Raw genomic sequence first — 12,374 nt, forward strand, 5'->3', positions numbered from 1 at the left:
GGGGTGCCACCTGGTGGGTCTGGTCCATGGGGCTTGAGGAGGGACACTGGTGGTGTAATTCTGCTGCATAAAGGCGAGTGGTTTGGCTTTTCCCTCTAAAGAAGTGAGGTGGGGAGGATGGTGCCAGCTCATGCGGATACAATGCAATTTCCCAGTCCTCACTCAGGCAATACAGATAACATCCAAGCAAGCCACTGCAGCCCAGCTTTGCTGAGAGATGCAGGCAGTCAGCCGCTGAATGAACCAACAAAGTGCTTCTCGCATGCAAGGGGACAAAAGCCAGCCACTGGTCAGCAACAGGCTCATTTATTATCTCACAAGAATGAGTGACTTATACAGCTGCAGTAACGTCAGCAGAACCAAAGCTTTGCCCAGGGCCTGAGCTCTGACTGTGGGGCTCCCTGCTGCGTTGGGTGGCAGTGGGAGGGTTTGTGATGGAGAGGGTGGATTTGGGAGATTCCTGAGCTGCAGGGAGTAAATTTGAGACTGTTCCCAGTGGCCTGTGTTCTCCTGATGCCATCATCACGCCAGGCTGATTTCTGTTCTCTCCTTCTACACAAGTTGCCCTTAATATAGGGGAGGGCAAATGCAGTCCTCAAAATGTACTGTTGGGTACATAGAGGACATGTACCCAAGAATGAACAGCCTCTTCCAGGAGCGAAGTTTGGAGGCAGCGAGGGAGCCAGACCCTATTTTCACTGTGCCTGACCAGGAGCAAGGTGACCAACAGGCAGGAGTGCCCCAGATGTGCTGAGCATGCGGAGGTGCAGGGAGTGATGAAGGTGGAGACAGCTCGTGTTCCCTTGAGTGCCTTGGTCAGGTGCTGCCGAGTGACCTCAGGGAAAGCACATAGCTTCCTCCCAGGGAGATGTTTGGATTTGGCTGCCTTGGAGTTCAGAGGCCCCTTGTTAGACACTGTGGGTCAGATGGAAAAAGAGGCTGAGCATCCTCAGCTCCTGATATCAGCTGAAGTGGGGGTCCTGCCCAACCCATGAGGCTCCTAGTGGATCAAGTGGATCCTCACAAAATGGAGGCGGTCCAAATCTCAGGTGCATGCATGGATATGCTGCATTTAGCCTATTCTGCTCTTCCAGTTGATGGCATGGGACAGACACAAGCCCGTTTCTAGGGGTGTATGGGACCTGCGGAGGACACTGGAGGGCAGGGCCTGAGGTCCCTATGGGTGGCCACTTCATTGCAGTCATCCATTTCCATATGTTTCTGCCACACAGCAATGGCTTTTGCTTGGTAAGATGTCTCTGCCTTGAGAAGGCATGCTTGGCTTTGCTGCAGGCTCCTCCTGGCTTGTGACACTGCAGGATGACAAGGAGGAGAGTCTCTCTGACCCATCTGTTGAGCTGGTGGGGCTCTCTCCCAGGCACTCCCTAGCAGGAGAAAAACTCGCGCAGGGAGTTTATCTCCTCCCATGGCCAGCCCTGAGTATCTGGAGCTCAGTTAGAGCCCTTCCAGGCGAGCGGCAGCTGGCAGAGCGGTGCCTGTTGCCCAGGCAGATATGACGAGGGGTGAGGGTAGACGGGTTGTACTGGTGCTTTACATGGAGCAGCCTGCTGTTACCTTGCTGGACACGCGGCGCTGGGGCTGGCCCTCAGTGTGTGGTGTGGGGCTGTTTGGCACAGCTACTCGGAGGAGGTTTATAAGTGAGACATGTAGGGTGACGTGGGCGTGGAGGGGAAAAAGGTTATCCGGAGGCTGGTGCTAGCTGGGTCTTGGCTCTCTGAAGTGATCAGCACCTCATTGTCATTGAGGCAGGGACAATGCTCAGAGAAGCCCCTCTCCTTTCCCCTGGTGCCCACCCTTTGCTGGCAGGGGACGAGCGTCATGGAGGGGAAGCTGTAGCTGTCAAGGATAGGGTGCACTCCCAGGGAATCAGGTGTCTCGAATATGTGGTCGATGTCAGAGAAGCTCACCAGAGCCTGAGTGGAGTCATAGGAACTTTTCTCCACGTCATCAACCCCACAGGACTGGGGGTAGCTCCCCTTGTCTTGGCCTTTCTGCCTCAGCAGGCGGAGGTCATCTCTGAAGTGGCGGTTAAAGAGCAGGTAGAGCAAGGGGTTCAGGCATGCGGGCAGGGGCAGAACCACAAGGAGGACAGATTTGATGACCTCTGGGGTGATGACGAAGAGGTTGAGTGTGGATGAGAAGATGAGGAAGGCCACTGGGCAGTAGAGGAGGCAGTTGGTGAAGATCAGCCAGGCCACATGCTTGACCATGGCACAGTCCCAGACAGCGCTGAACTCCCCCTTCAGCAGGTTGCAGTAGAGTCGGATGTAGGTTCCTGTGATAGTCAGGAAGCAGAGCATGTTTGTCATCACCAAGGCTACGACGAAACCCAGGGTGGTGGGTTTCCCGTCTGGGATGGGATACGGAAGGCAGAGAGGGGATGCTCCATATTCCCCAATGGAGAAGAGAGGCAGAACGGCAGCCACAGAGGACAGCAACAGGCAGCAAAAGGCAGCAGCCTTGACCTTTCCTAAGGAGGGTGACTTTCCATAGCCCCGCACACAGGAAACTGAAATGCTGCACTGCACGGCAGCCAATGTTAGCAGGAAGATGGCAGCCTCGGAGGCAAACACTGCCAGGAATCCCGTCACCCTGCAGCCTGCACCAGTCTCCCACCTGGCGCCATATTTGGCAAACTGGCCGTAGGTCAGGGCGTCTACAACAGCTAACATACTGCAGTAAATGCTGGTCAGCATGTTGGCTCCAGCTATGGAGCCGATGATGAACTTAACTGGAGAGAGGTAGCTGGGAGAGGCAAAGACAGCCAGAATGACCAGCCCGTTGCAGAGCACCGAGACCAGAATGATGACCCAGACTCCCAAACGGATGATCCAGCTCTCAAACAAGTGATCACAAGGCTTGAAGGGACCTGTAAGAAAAAAAAATCCCAAAGTTATACCCAGAATGTACCATTCGCTCGAACAGTGGCCAGGTCCCTGATGTCTCCTGGCCCCACTGGCCCCTTGAATGCTGACGACTGGAAAGGAGCATACAGCATTGTCTGAGAGAGGTCATATGCAAAATGTGAGAAACAGCACACTCATCAGAGTTCCTAAAATGTAAAAATGTCGGGGTCTGGCATTGCTACTCCATGACTGTATGCATGGCAAAGCCTTTTTGCTCTCGTGGCCCACCTGCCCTATGCTGCTCAATCAGGCAGAGTCTGAGCTCCAAGTAGGCCTTTGTCCAGAGGAACTCACCATCATAGCACCCCACATTTCTATGGGACTCCAGACCCACCAATACTCCTGGTGTCAACCTGGCATTTGGGCCACTCTGCCATTATCTGCTCCTTCTCATATACCCCTGGGATCTTGGAGTTAATGGTGTAGGGATGTGCAAGAGACAGCAGCATGCTGCCTCCTGCTCTGACATTGCCAACCTCTGCCTTCATACTCAAGACCTTGGCTAAGTGATGTCTTACTGTTTCTGCATAAATGACCCCTGCATGGAGGGAATGGCCAAAATGAGCGCAAGTGTTTGTTAGAGCAGGAGGGAGGGACAGCAGGTGGGAGGAAGAGAGAGAGGGAGCTGGGGTGGCAGTGATAGGACAGAGGGGCCTGGGCAAGGGGAACGTGGGAGGATGTCAGGAGAAAGAATGGTGGAGGATGGACATAAAGAGAAGTGAGCAAGGGAAGGCCATGGAAAGGTAGAAAGGGGACTGGTGGATGCTATTTATCAAAGGAAAAAGCAAAGAGCGGAGAGAGACTGTGCAATGAGACAGAATTACCTCTGGGAGGGATTCGGATGTTACAGTGAGGGGGTCAGGGTGGGAGCTCAGCAAAACCAAAAACAGCTTGGGCCAAGTTTTAGGCAGTAGAGAGCAAAAGAAATTAGACGAAACAGAGAAATCTTGTTCAGTTCAAAGGGGTTGGAGGTCTTTGACTGGCTTTCCTCAGAGGGCCAGCACCTTGGCACCCAAGCAGCAGGGCATGCCCCCTGACAAAATCTTGTTCCTTCTTCTCTCTCTGCAAACAGCAAGCTCAGTGGGACAACTGGTGAAAACTCCATCCCTGCCAGTGTCGCACAGGTGCCTAGATGGAGCCAGGCCTCTCCAGCCTCCAGCTGTGCTTGTGTAGGACACCATTGAGCTGTGAACAGAGACAAAATCAGGAGGCAGTTTCCTCGTGTCCCAGCCAGGCTGTGCCCTCTGGCATGCTGTTGATGGAAGAAAGGAGAAAGTGGCTGGGTGCAATCCAGCTCTTCCCTTCTCTCCCTTTCTCAAGAAACAGATTACCCCTGCAGTCTGCAGTGCTGCAAGTATGATCAGGAGATCAAGGGCAAGGTCTTGCCATGCAATATTCTGGGCTGGCTGGGACAAAGCAAAGTCTAAGTCTTGCAAGGGAACAGGAACTTCTGGAGAGCCAGAGTCTATGTGCAGACAGGTCAGTGGATGGAGGATCTGGTGATACCTGCGATTCCTGATCAGGGATACCATGACCTTGTCCTCTCCTCGCAAGAGGGCAGCTACATCTGAGTGGGAGAAAGAAGCTCCTCACTGTTCCCAGTTTGGCAAAAGCCCAACCATTTAGGCTTCTGATTTGCATGTCTGTGAGACACTGCAGGAAGGTTTGTGGGATCCTGGGGATTTAGAGAAGCTTAAAGGATTCCAACTGTATTCAGAGCAAAAGGCTTCCCTGGCTGCTCACCGGGGCTTGGTGTGCACTGAATAGTGAGGTGCAGCTTTGATTCCTCAAGGTCCAGCTGGAGGTCGTCTCCATCTAGGTCATCTGGGGAGAAAAATAACAGAGAAATGGTGCTCAAAGAAGGAGGAGGGTCATCAGGGCTAGCTGGCCTGAAGCTTTTCTCATTGTCTGTCCTCAACACAGACCTTCCCATCAAGTTCCCAGCCCACAAGTTCAAAGTAGCTGCTGGTGTCCAGTTTGTTCTCTGCAGTCACTGCTGTAGAGGGAGAAGGTCTTGTAAATGTTGGTGAGTTGCAATGTGGCCAACCCCTTTGTTTTCAGGTTTCTCCCAACATTTGAAGTGTAAGTGCCACAGATCCCGGAGTCGTGTGACTGCAGATCCCTCCTCCTAGCATGCTTTATTAAAAATAAAGAAATACTCCAGCCTATGTGGTTACAGAAAACAAAGCCTTCAAATGCATCTTCTAAATAGAAGCTTTCTGGACAGGCCTCGTCCAATGCCAATTCATCAACAAGGACTTGGGAGCTTTGTTCAAAGAGCCATTAGCCTCTACTTGCAGCACAAATTCTTCGTCAGCAACAACCACCAAACGGTTCAGAAGCAAAAACATAAGAGAACCCAATGTTTATTGCTTTATTTTATGTCCTATGATTTCTTGGAACTGCGATGCCTTGGTTTTACCCCTGGAGGTTCTCAGTCCTGGATTTGCTTAAAGGCAGACTGATAGCCCATGCCTGCAGACTTTGGATCTGTGGGATCTTTGGATCTGTGCCCTCAGAGCCCACCCTGCTGGGCCAGCATCTCCATCATGCTGGCAGCTGCACCGTGTGCCAGGCTTGGGCTCTCTGAGGGTCAGAGAGAGACTTTCTGCCTGAAGGAGAAGCTGCTGGAAGAGAATGGGGCTGAGACCTCAGCTGTGCTTTCCATGGCCTGTAGATGTATGTCATCACTAAGGAGAATGGTGTCCTCTTTTTCTAATCCAAGACATGCTTTTCTGCTTTGTTCTTTGTTTCTCTTCTCAAACAATCACTGATTCACAGTGCTGGGACACAGTGAGGACAGCTGCTGTCCTGCTGCACCATTACCACCCATGGCACCAGCCTGGCCTTCTGTTCCCAGTGGAGATCTCTGGAGGGTTTTATGCAGGCAGGAGGAAGGGGAAAGGATGTTTTGTGCTTGCCACAGCCCGATAGGGAGGGAGCTGTATCTGTGGCTGTGGGATGAACTCTCCCTTGGGTGATATGAATGGATGCTGGTGCCCAGGTGTGCACCTGGCAGCTGAGACACTGGCCAGGAAGATGAGTTTCCACAGTGCTGAAGATACAGATAAGTGAGATTTAGTTGCCTAATCTGTTTAGAAATGGTGCCTCTCATGAGGTCTACTCCCTGTCTGTGTTTGAAAATATGACTGGGATTATTCGATTAAAGAATGATGACAAATAGCGTGCTATCTTTAGAGCCTCCTGACAAGCATTGTGACATTCTCAGCTTCAATGAGCTTTGGAAAAAAATGACATTTTTAAAATCTATCTGTATAAGAGTTGAAATATTACAGCTGCTTTGGAGTCTGGCAAGACTTGTGTTTTATAGTCTTATAGTCCTCCTTGTGTTTTATAGTCTTATAAATCTCCAGTGTCTTTTCCATCCACAGTGCGGAGGCTGTGATGTGCAGTCATGATACTCAAATCAGTGCAGACTTGCCTTTCTGTGCCCCTCTGCCACCCAACCCATTGTAATGTTAAAGTGCAACCTGCCCCATCCCTTTTCTCTTCAAAGGGCCAGCATGCCAAAAGGCTGTTCTAAGCACAGCTTAAACATTTGCATGAAGTGAGGTAGTGATCTTTTGTTTTGCCTGAAGTACTGAGCTAGCTGTGAATTGCAAGGCACTCTTCGGCCAGCACAGCACGATTCAAAGTAGAAAATGTACCTCTCTGCTAGAAATCAGTACTTCTCCCAGCCTGGGAACTGTAGAGAAAAGAAAATGGCTGTTGTGTTCTAGCAAGGCAGACTACATTGCTTTTGAAGTAGCCCTTATTTATCTGAATTTTGCTAAGGCAACTCCACTTTCTAAGGCCTTATGGAAAAAAAACCCACTTTGCTAGTAGTGCCCTTTCTGTGGAAAATGGTTTCCAGCCGGCTGTACCAACATCAAAGCAGGAGGAAGAGGAGAGTTGCTGGAGAAGGGGTAGAACAAGAAGCACTGGGCTGAATGCTTCTTCCCCTTTTGTATCGTCTGCCTTAGCCAGGGCAGTCCCCACGTGGGGTTTGCAGATAATTGCTCTCTCCCTCAGGGTTAGGACACGGGTGGCTGCAAGGGGCCTGGGCAGGTGCTTTTTGGGGTACCTTCTTGAATGACAGAAGCAGGAAAAGTGTAGCTCTAAGGACCAGACAGGATTTGCTGGGTGGTTGCAAAAGTTAATTAATCACCATTACAAGCTAATGGAGGTGCTGGACTGGATAAAGCAGGGTCCTATTGTCAACCATGCAAATGTGATAACCATATGATAACCACACAAGTGTGTTCTCACTTTCTGTAGCTTTGTTCATTATTGCAAACATATGATGTAAGAAAACACCCCCCCTTTCTATCCTCAAACCAGTAGTCTCAAAGTGGGGGTGCTGGGTCTGCGACAGAAGTGTCCCATTGCAATGGTAATACTTGCACTTTGCCTGTCTTCTCCCTGCAGTCAGTTTTGGGAGTGTGGCAGGAGCGAGCTGCTGGGGAGTGTTGGGTGGATGTCCTGTGTGACAAGCCCTCGAATCACCTTTGGGCTGCTGTCCAGCCACACGGGACAGGCTTGGGGCACGAGGTATCTGCTAAATGCCTACAATTATAATCCAAAGAGGCATATCCCAAGCACCATAATTTTGGATAGCACGACCTTAAAGATCTGTCATGACAAGATGACAGAGTGATCCGGCATGCACTAACTGCACTCCTTTGGGCCTCGATTGGCCATTACTCAGATGTGAATGGACACACTTAGGTGGTGTCCAGGGGGTTCCTGGGCATCTGGGGCCCTGGAAGAAAGGGAAAGAGCTGAGCTGGCCTAGGGTCCATGGCACCACATGTGCTCTGTGGCTGAATTCAGATGGTCTTTTGGGTGCTGGGCTTGGCTGATGGGTGCTGGATGCGGGAATGGGACATGCTGTGGGAGGCAGCATTGCCTGGCTGCTGGAGCAGGGATGTGCCACCAGAGACCCATTTCTTGCCCTTTCATGGCTGTCTGAGACAAGTTGCCTTTCACTGCCTGGCTGTGAGGTTCTATGGACTTGTTTGTAAACGGATTCTCAACCCCTTGCTGGAAGCACTATGCAAAGCTGAGAGGACACGGCTATCTGGAGGTGTGCCACATTCCTTTCACAAGTTCTCCTACAGCATCCAAACATCTGACAAACCTGGCTGTACACTGCAGGGATACAGCCCTGAGTTATTTTCTCTTAATGAGACCACTTTATCTCTTACATGGAAGGAATGTTTGGGAGCATTTTTCTTCTTTAATGAGGAAGTGTTACAAGATTCATGTAACACAGCTAAATACCACTGGTGGCCATCAGACAGGAAGCATTGGGAACAGAAATAAAGCAACGATTAATTAAGTAAACCAGCAATATCACAAAATTCTCATTGTCGAGAATAGACCATGCATTGCTAAGGTAAGGAGAGTTATGTGCAAAAGCTGCACATAGTAAGGAAGGATGTTCTTGTGCATTTTACATTTGCACCTCTGTGGTCTGGTATTTCAAGACAAACCTCATGCCTTCACATCTGAAAATGTGAGCATTTATGAGCTGCTAATAGTCTCATGGGGCACATCTTGGATTCGCTCAGCATTCCCTTCTGGTCTTAATATCTCATGAGCACACATGGAATCCATGGGACTGAGACTGGCTTGGAGGCCTGGGAGCCTGTGGGAGCTGACAGGACCAGGAGAGAGTATCCTTTGAGATGCCTAATGCTTTGATGCCCACCAAGAGCAGGTCTGCAAGTAGTACTATGGGCCCTAGCCACAAAGCAGATCTTTTCACAGATGCTGTAATTTGCTCGGCAAACACCGCAACTATATGCAGAAGGACAGTTAAAAGTATGGGCTGCATTAATGATGGAAAAACTGACTCAGCTGAGAAGAAACTCCTGCAGCAATGACTGTAACATATGATTCCTCTGTACAGTCTGCCCAGTGTAACCACCAAGTCTGCCATGCTTCCAGGAGCCACATCACACGTCATGCTGGTGGAAGTCACACTTGCTAGTCTCTGGCTGGATCGCCGACATTGCTAAAGCTTATTCTTAGTCTGTGAAAGATGGGGGTGGGGCAGGGCAGATGGCAGGGACACAGGGCTAGTGACTCACTTGCTGGGTGTGTCATAAAGTGTCTGGGTCATCCTGCCTCCTGTCACTGCTGTAACACAGAGACCCCAACTGCTTTTGGTCAATATCTGTCTCCAGATTCAGTCCTGCCTGCTTAGGAAGCATGAGGAGATGCTGCAGAGCCGCTGGTTATGGCTGGTGCCTGGTGCTCCCAGGAGCAGGTGAGTCAAGTGCTCCTCAGGGACTCAGCCCTCTCCCTTTCTGCTACAAACGCATAGCATGATGTGGTTTTGCCTACAGGCTGTTTCAGACCGCCGCAGTGCATGTGGCCTCAGTGTTTACACAAATATATAAACAAACACAGCATCCAAATTGTGTCATGAAATGCTATTTCCACTCTTCAGCAGTTACAGAGCAAGCAAAGCAGCTCATGCTTTTCTACATGTTGTTCTGAAATTCCCTTGCAAAGGGATCACACCAGCTTTCTGCCTGCAGCTGCTGTTGTGCTGTGAATCTGTGGGTGCAGGAGGTCTGCTGACTCTGCCCAGCGTATTTTATGGAGGTCCATGCAGAACTGCATTTTGGAGCACAGAATAAATTGATTCTTGAACAGAAGGCACTGCTCGTCTTTAACTTCTGCCCTATATAGGCTGGCCCCCATGCTGAGCAAATCGTATTCCCCACACGTGTCCTTTTCACACCTAACGGGCCTAGTTCATACCTAACCCTGACCTTTGCTATAGCATCAGGGTATGAGCACAGAAGGAGAGTGGACATGGATCTCTCTGCCTCCAGCCAGCTGCACGTTCCAGTTCAAGTTCTTTCTCTTATCATTCAGATTAATTGTAGGGCCCATCCTCTGTATGTTGTAGCAACAAAGAATTTTGCCAGACACTCCGTACTGCCCAGAAGTCTGATGACCAAGCCCAGAATCTGTTCCATATAACCTCAGCCACCTTGCTCAGGTGGCTTGGATAGCCTCCCTCTATAGTCAGCAAGGCCAAATTAGCCCACGTGCCCATCCTGTTGAGGACTGCCAGATCTTGCTGTTAGATTGTGAAGGTTTGGATGTGCCACATCAGCTCTTTCTCCAATGCGGTGACACTAATTGAAGCCTGTGCACAGCAGCTGGCCATCAGAGCTGGACAAGGATCAACCTGCCTTCCCCAAGGCAGGTATAACTCCACGTTTGGCAGTGGGATCACTCATGCAAATGCAGGATCACATCCAAGCTCGCGGCATGGCCCTGCCCATGGATTAATCCTCATTCAGCCCAGTTTACTTACAGTGATTATCAGTATGACCTGGAAACAATTCCATGGTCCTCTTGTGGGGATCCTCCTCCTCAGGGCTCATGTGTTCTGCCTCCCACTGATCGGACATCTTGAAGAAGCTGCTGCAGCTTCCATAGGCGCAGCACTGGTAGGCATAAGGTACCTCAAGGACTCTGCAAAGGGAGAAAGTGGAACTTTCAGGCATGTCACCTCCATGACCTGACTCTATTGCTTTGCACTTTTTGCTGAATTTCCACATTCTATAGAAAAACCATTCTATCAACTGATGGTTACGCTGGAGCAGGACTTTGCTACAGTGAAAAGAACTCCATGTAGGACAGAGGGTGGGCCAAATTCACTCCACAGTGTCTCTGCACTGCCTCACTTTTGATGCTTAAGACACTGTCTATAAATAATACGTCATCAAACACCAGGTTTGAAAACTGCACTGAAGTTCCTGAATAATTCCTAAAAATCTTTCTGCAGTTGTCCCTAGTCTGAATCAGCCTCTCTTTCCCAGGCACTCTGGTGATATACCATGTGCAAGTGGAGTCTTTGTTTTTTACCCCAAGACCATTTTTTGCTGGGCATCCTTCATTTTGTTCAAGGTGAGAAGCTTCCCAAGAGCCTGAGAAAGGGCAAGGTCCCCTTTGCTTGTTGCTGTAGGTCAGAGAGGCACTCCAAACTCCAGTTCCATCAGCGTGGTTCACCCCTACCAGCTCGGGCAGGGAAATCTCAGACCTGTCAAGTGTAGCAATTTATTTTTATATGTCTGATTTCTACTTGAAGGTAGAATTGTTATTTGTTCATTATAGCATGTATTACAAGATTAATTAAACAGCAGCTGAACATCATCTGAATGAAACACCAGGCTATCTGTCAGCAGCTGCATTTTCTTTAAAGATAGAAAACTCCTGCTTCTTTGCTAGAAGTCACAGAACTACAGAATGGTTTGGGTTGGAAGGAACCTCAAAGATCATCTAGTTCCAACCCCTCTGCCACAGGCAGGGACACCTGGTTGCCCAAAGCCTCATCCAACCTGGCCTTGAACACTTCCAGGGATGGGGCATCCACAACTTCTCTGGGCAACCTGGTCCAGTGCCTCACTACCCTCAGAGTGAAAAATTTCTTCCTTATATCCAATCTAAATCTCCCCTCTTTCAGTTTAAAGCCATTTAAAGTCAAGAAGACTGCCGATGAAGGCAAAGGAACCCCAGGTTTTCCAGACAATTAAGGCCTTCTGGCAAGATCAGTAAATATGGTGAAACCTTATATTCTAAAAATATGCTTTAGTTTTAAGTTCCCAAACATTTCTGGCTGAGCCCCAGGAGGCTATGGAAACTCTGTATACAAGCTGTATATCCTGCTGTAAGCTCCAAATTAAATCCTGTTCTTGAAAGGTGGCAGGGAGGTATGGATCCTCCCAGAATGGCTAAGAACTGTTCTCAGATGATTCCTCCAGACATATGCCCCAAGAATAAGACTACTTAATGGCACTACTTCAAAATTTAGGAAACATTAATGAATCCATCACCTGGTGTGGTTCAATGAACCGCTCCTGTAGACTCAGTCTGTCTGGTACAAAGCCAAAACAGCTCCACAGATGTCAATGGAATTAATTTAGAGGAGAAATGCCCCTGAAAGTGCTGAACTTGAACTCACTCTGCACAAGAGACTGCTATCCTGGGCTTGGAAAGCCCTCCAGAAGCTTCTGAGATCCCCTGCCATTTGAAAACCAGTCATGCAGCAGATCCCAGCTATAAGTCAAAAAAGTCAGAAGAGAAAGCCCTGCAGGCACCATTGCTAAAGCATACTGAAATGACAACTCCCCACTTTTCATCAAACCTAAGCTATTAAGCTCAATGCTGGTGCAGTCGCCTGTGACTTCAGCAGTGGGCGTCTAAATTTGGGAAGCCTTAGGAACCCGTACTGGAAGAGTGAGAGCATGAGCTCATGCATCCTTGTCTCCAAGGGGACTACCTGGGAGATCCAAGCAGAAGATGAAGGCAAATGCTGCACTGGAGACCCACCACTAAAAGAGGATCAGGAGACCCAGAGCCTGCAGTGCGGCACTGTGCTCTGAGCCTTTGCAGCCTCATCTTGCTCAGTTTGACCCCTCC

The 12,374-nt window shown here is 49.6% G+C and overlaps 1 protein-coding gene across 1 annotated transcript in view; it reads right to left on the bottom strand.

Annotated features, from left to right (window-relative positions):
• Positions 1–1,652: 1,652 nt before the first annotated feature.
• LGR6 (leucine rich repeat containing G protein-coupled receptor 6) overlaps positions 1,653–12,374 on the bottom strand; it is a 155,904-nt gene continuing 145,182 nt past the window's right edge. Inside the window, exons 16-18 of the mRNA XM_086630321.1 lie at positions 10,267–10,427; positions 4,671–4,751; positions 1,653–2,890 (exon numbers count right to left, since the gene is read on the bottom strand). Of these exons, the coding sequence (XP_086486447.1) occupies positions 1,653–2,890; positions 4,671–4,751; positions 10,267–10,427 (1,480 nt within the window). The remainder of the gene's footprint in view (positions 2,891–4,670; positions 4,752–10,266; positions 10,428–12,374) is intronic.

Source organism: Tauraco erythrolophus (genome assembly GCF_009769465.1).
Source record: "Tauraco erythrolophus isolate bTauEry1 chromosome 27 unlocalized genomic scaffold, bTauEry1.pri scaffold_49_arrow_ctg1, whole genome shotgun sequence".
Classification (NCBI taxonomy): domain Eukaryota; kingdom Metazoa; phylum Chordata; class Aves; order Musophagiformes; family Musophagidae; genus Tauraco; species Tauraco erythrolophus.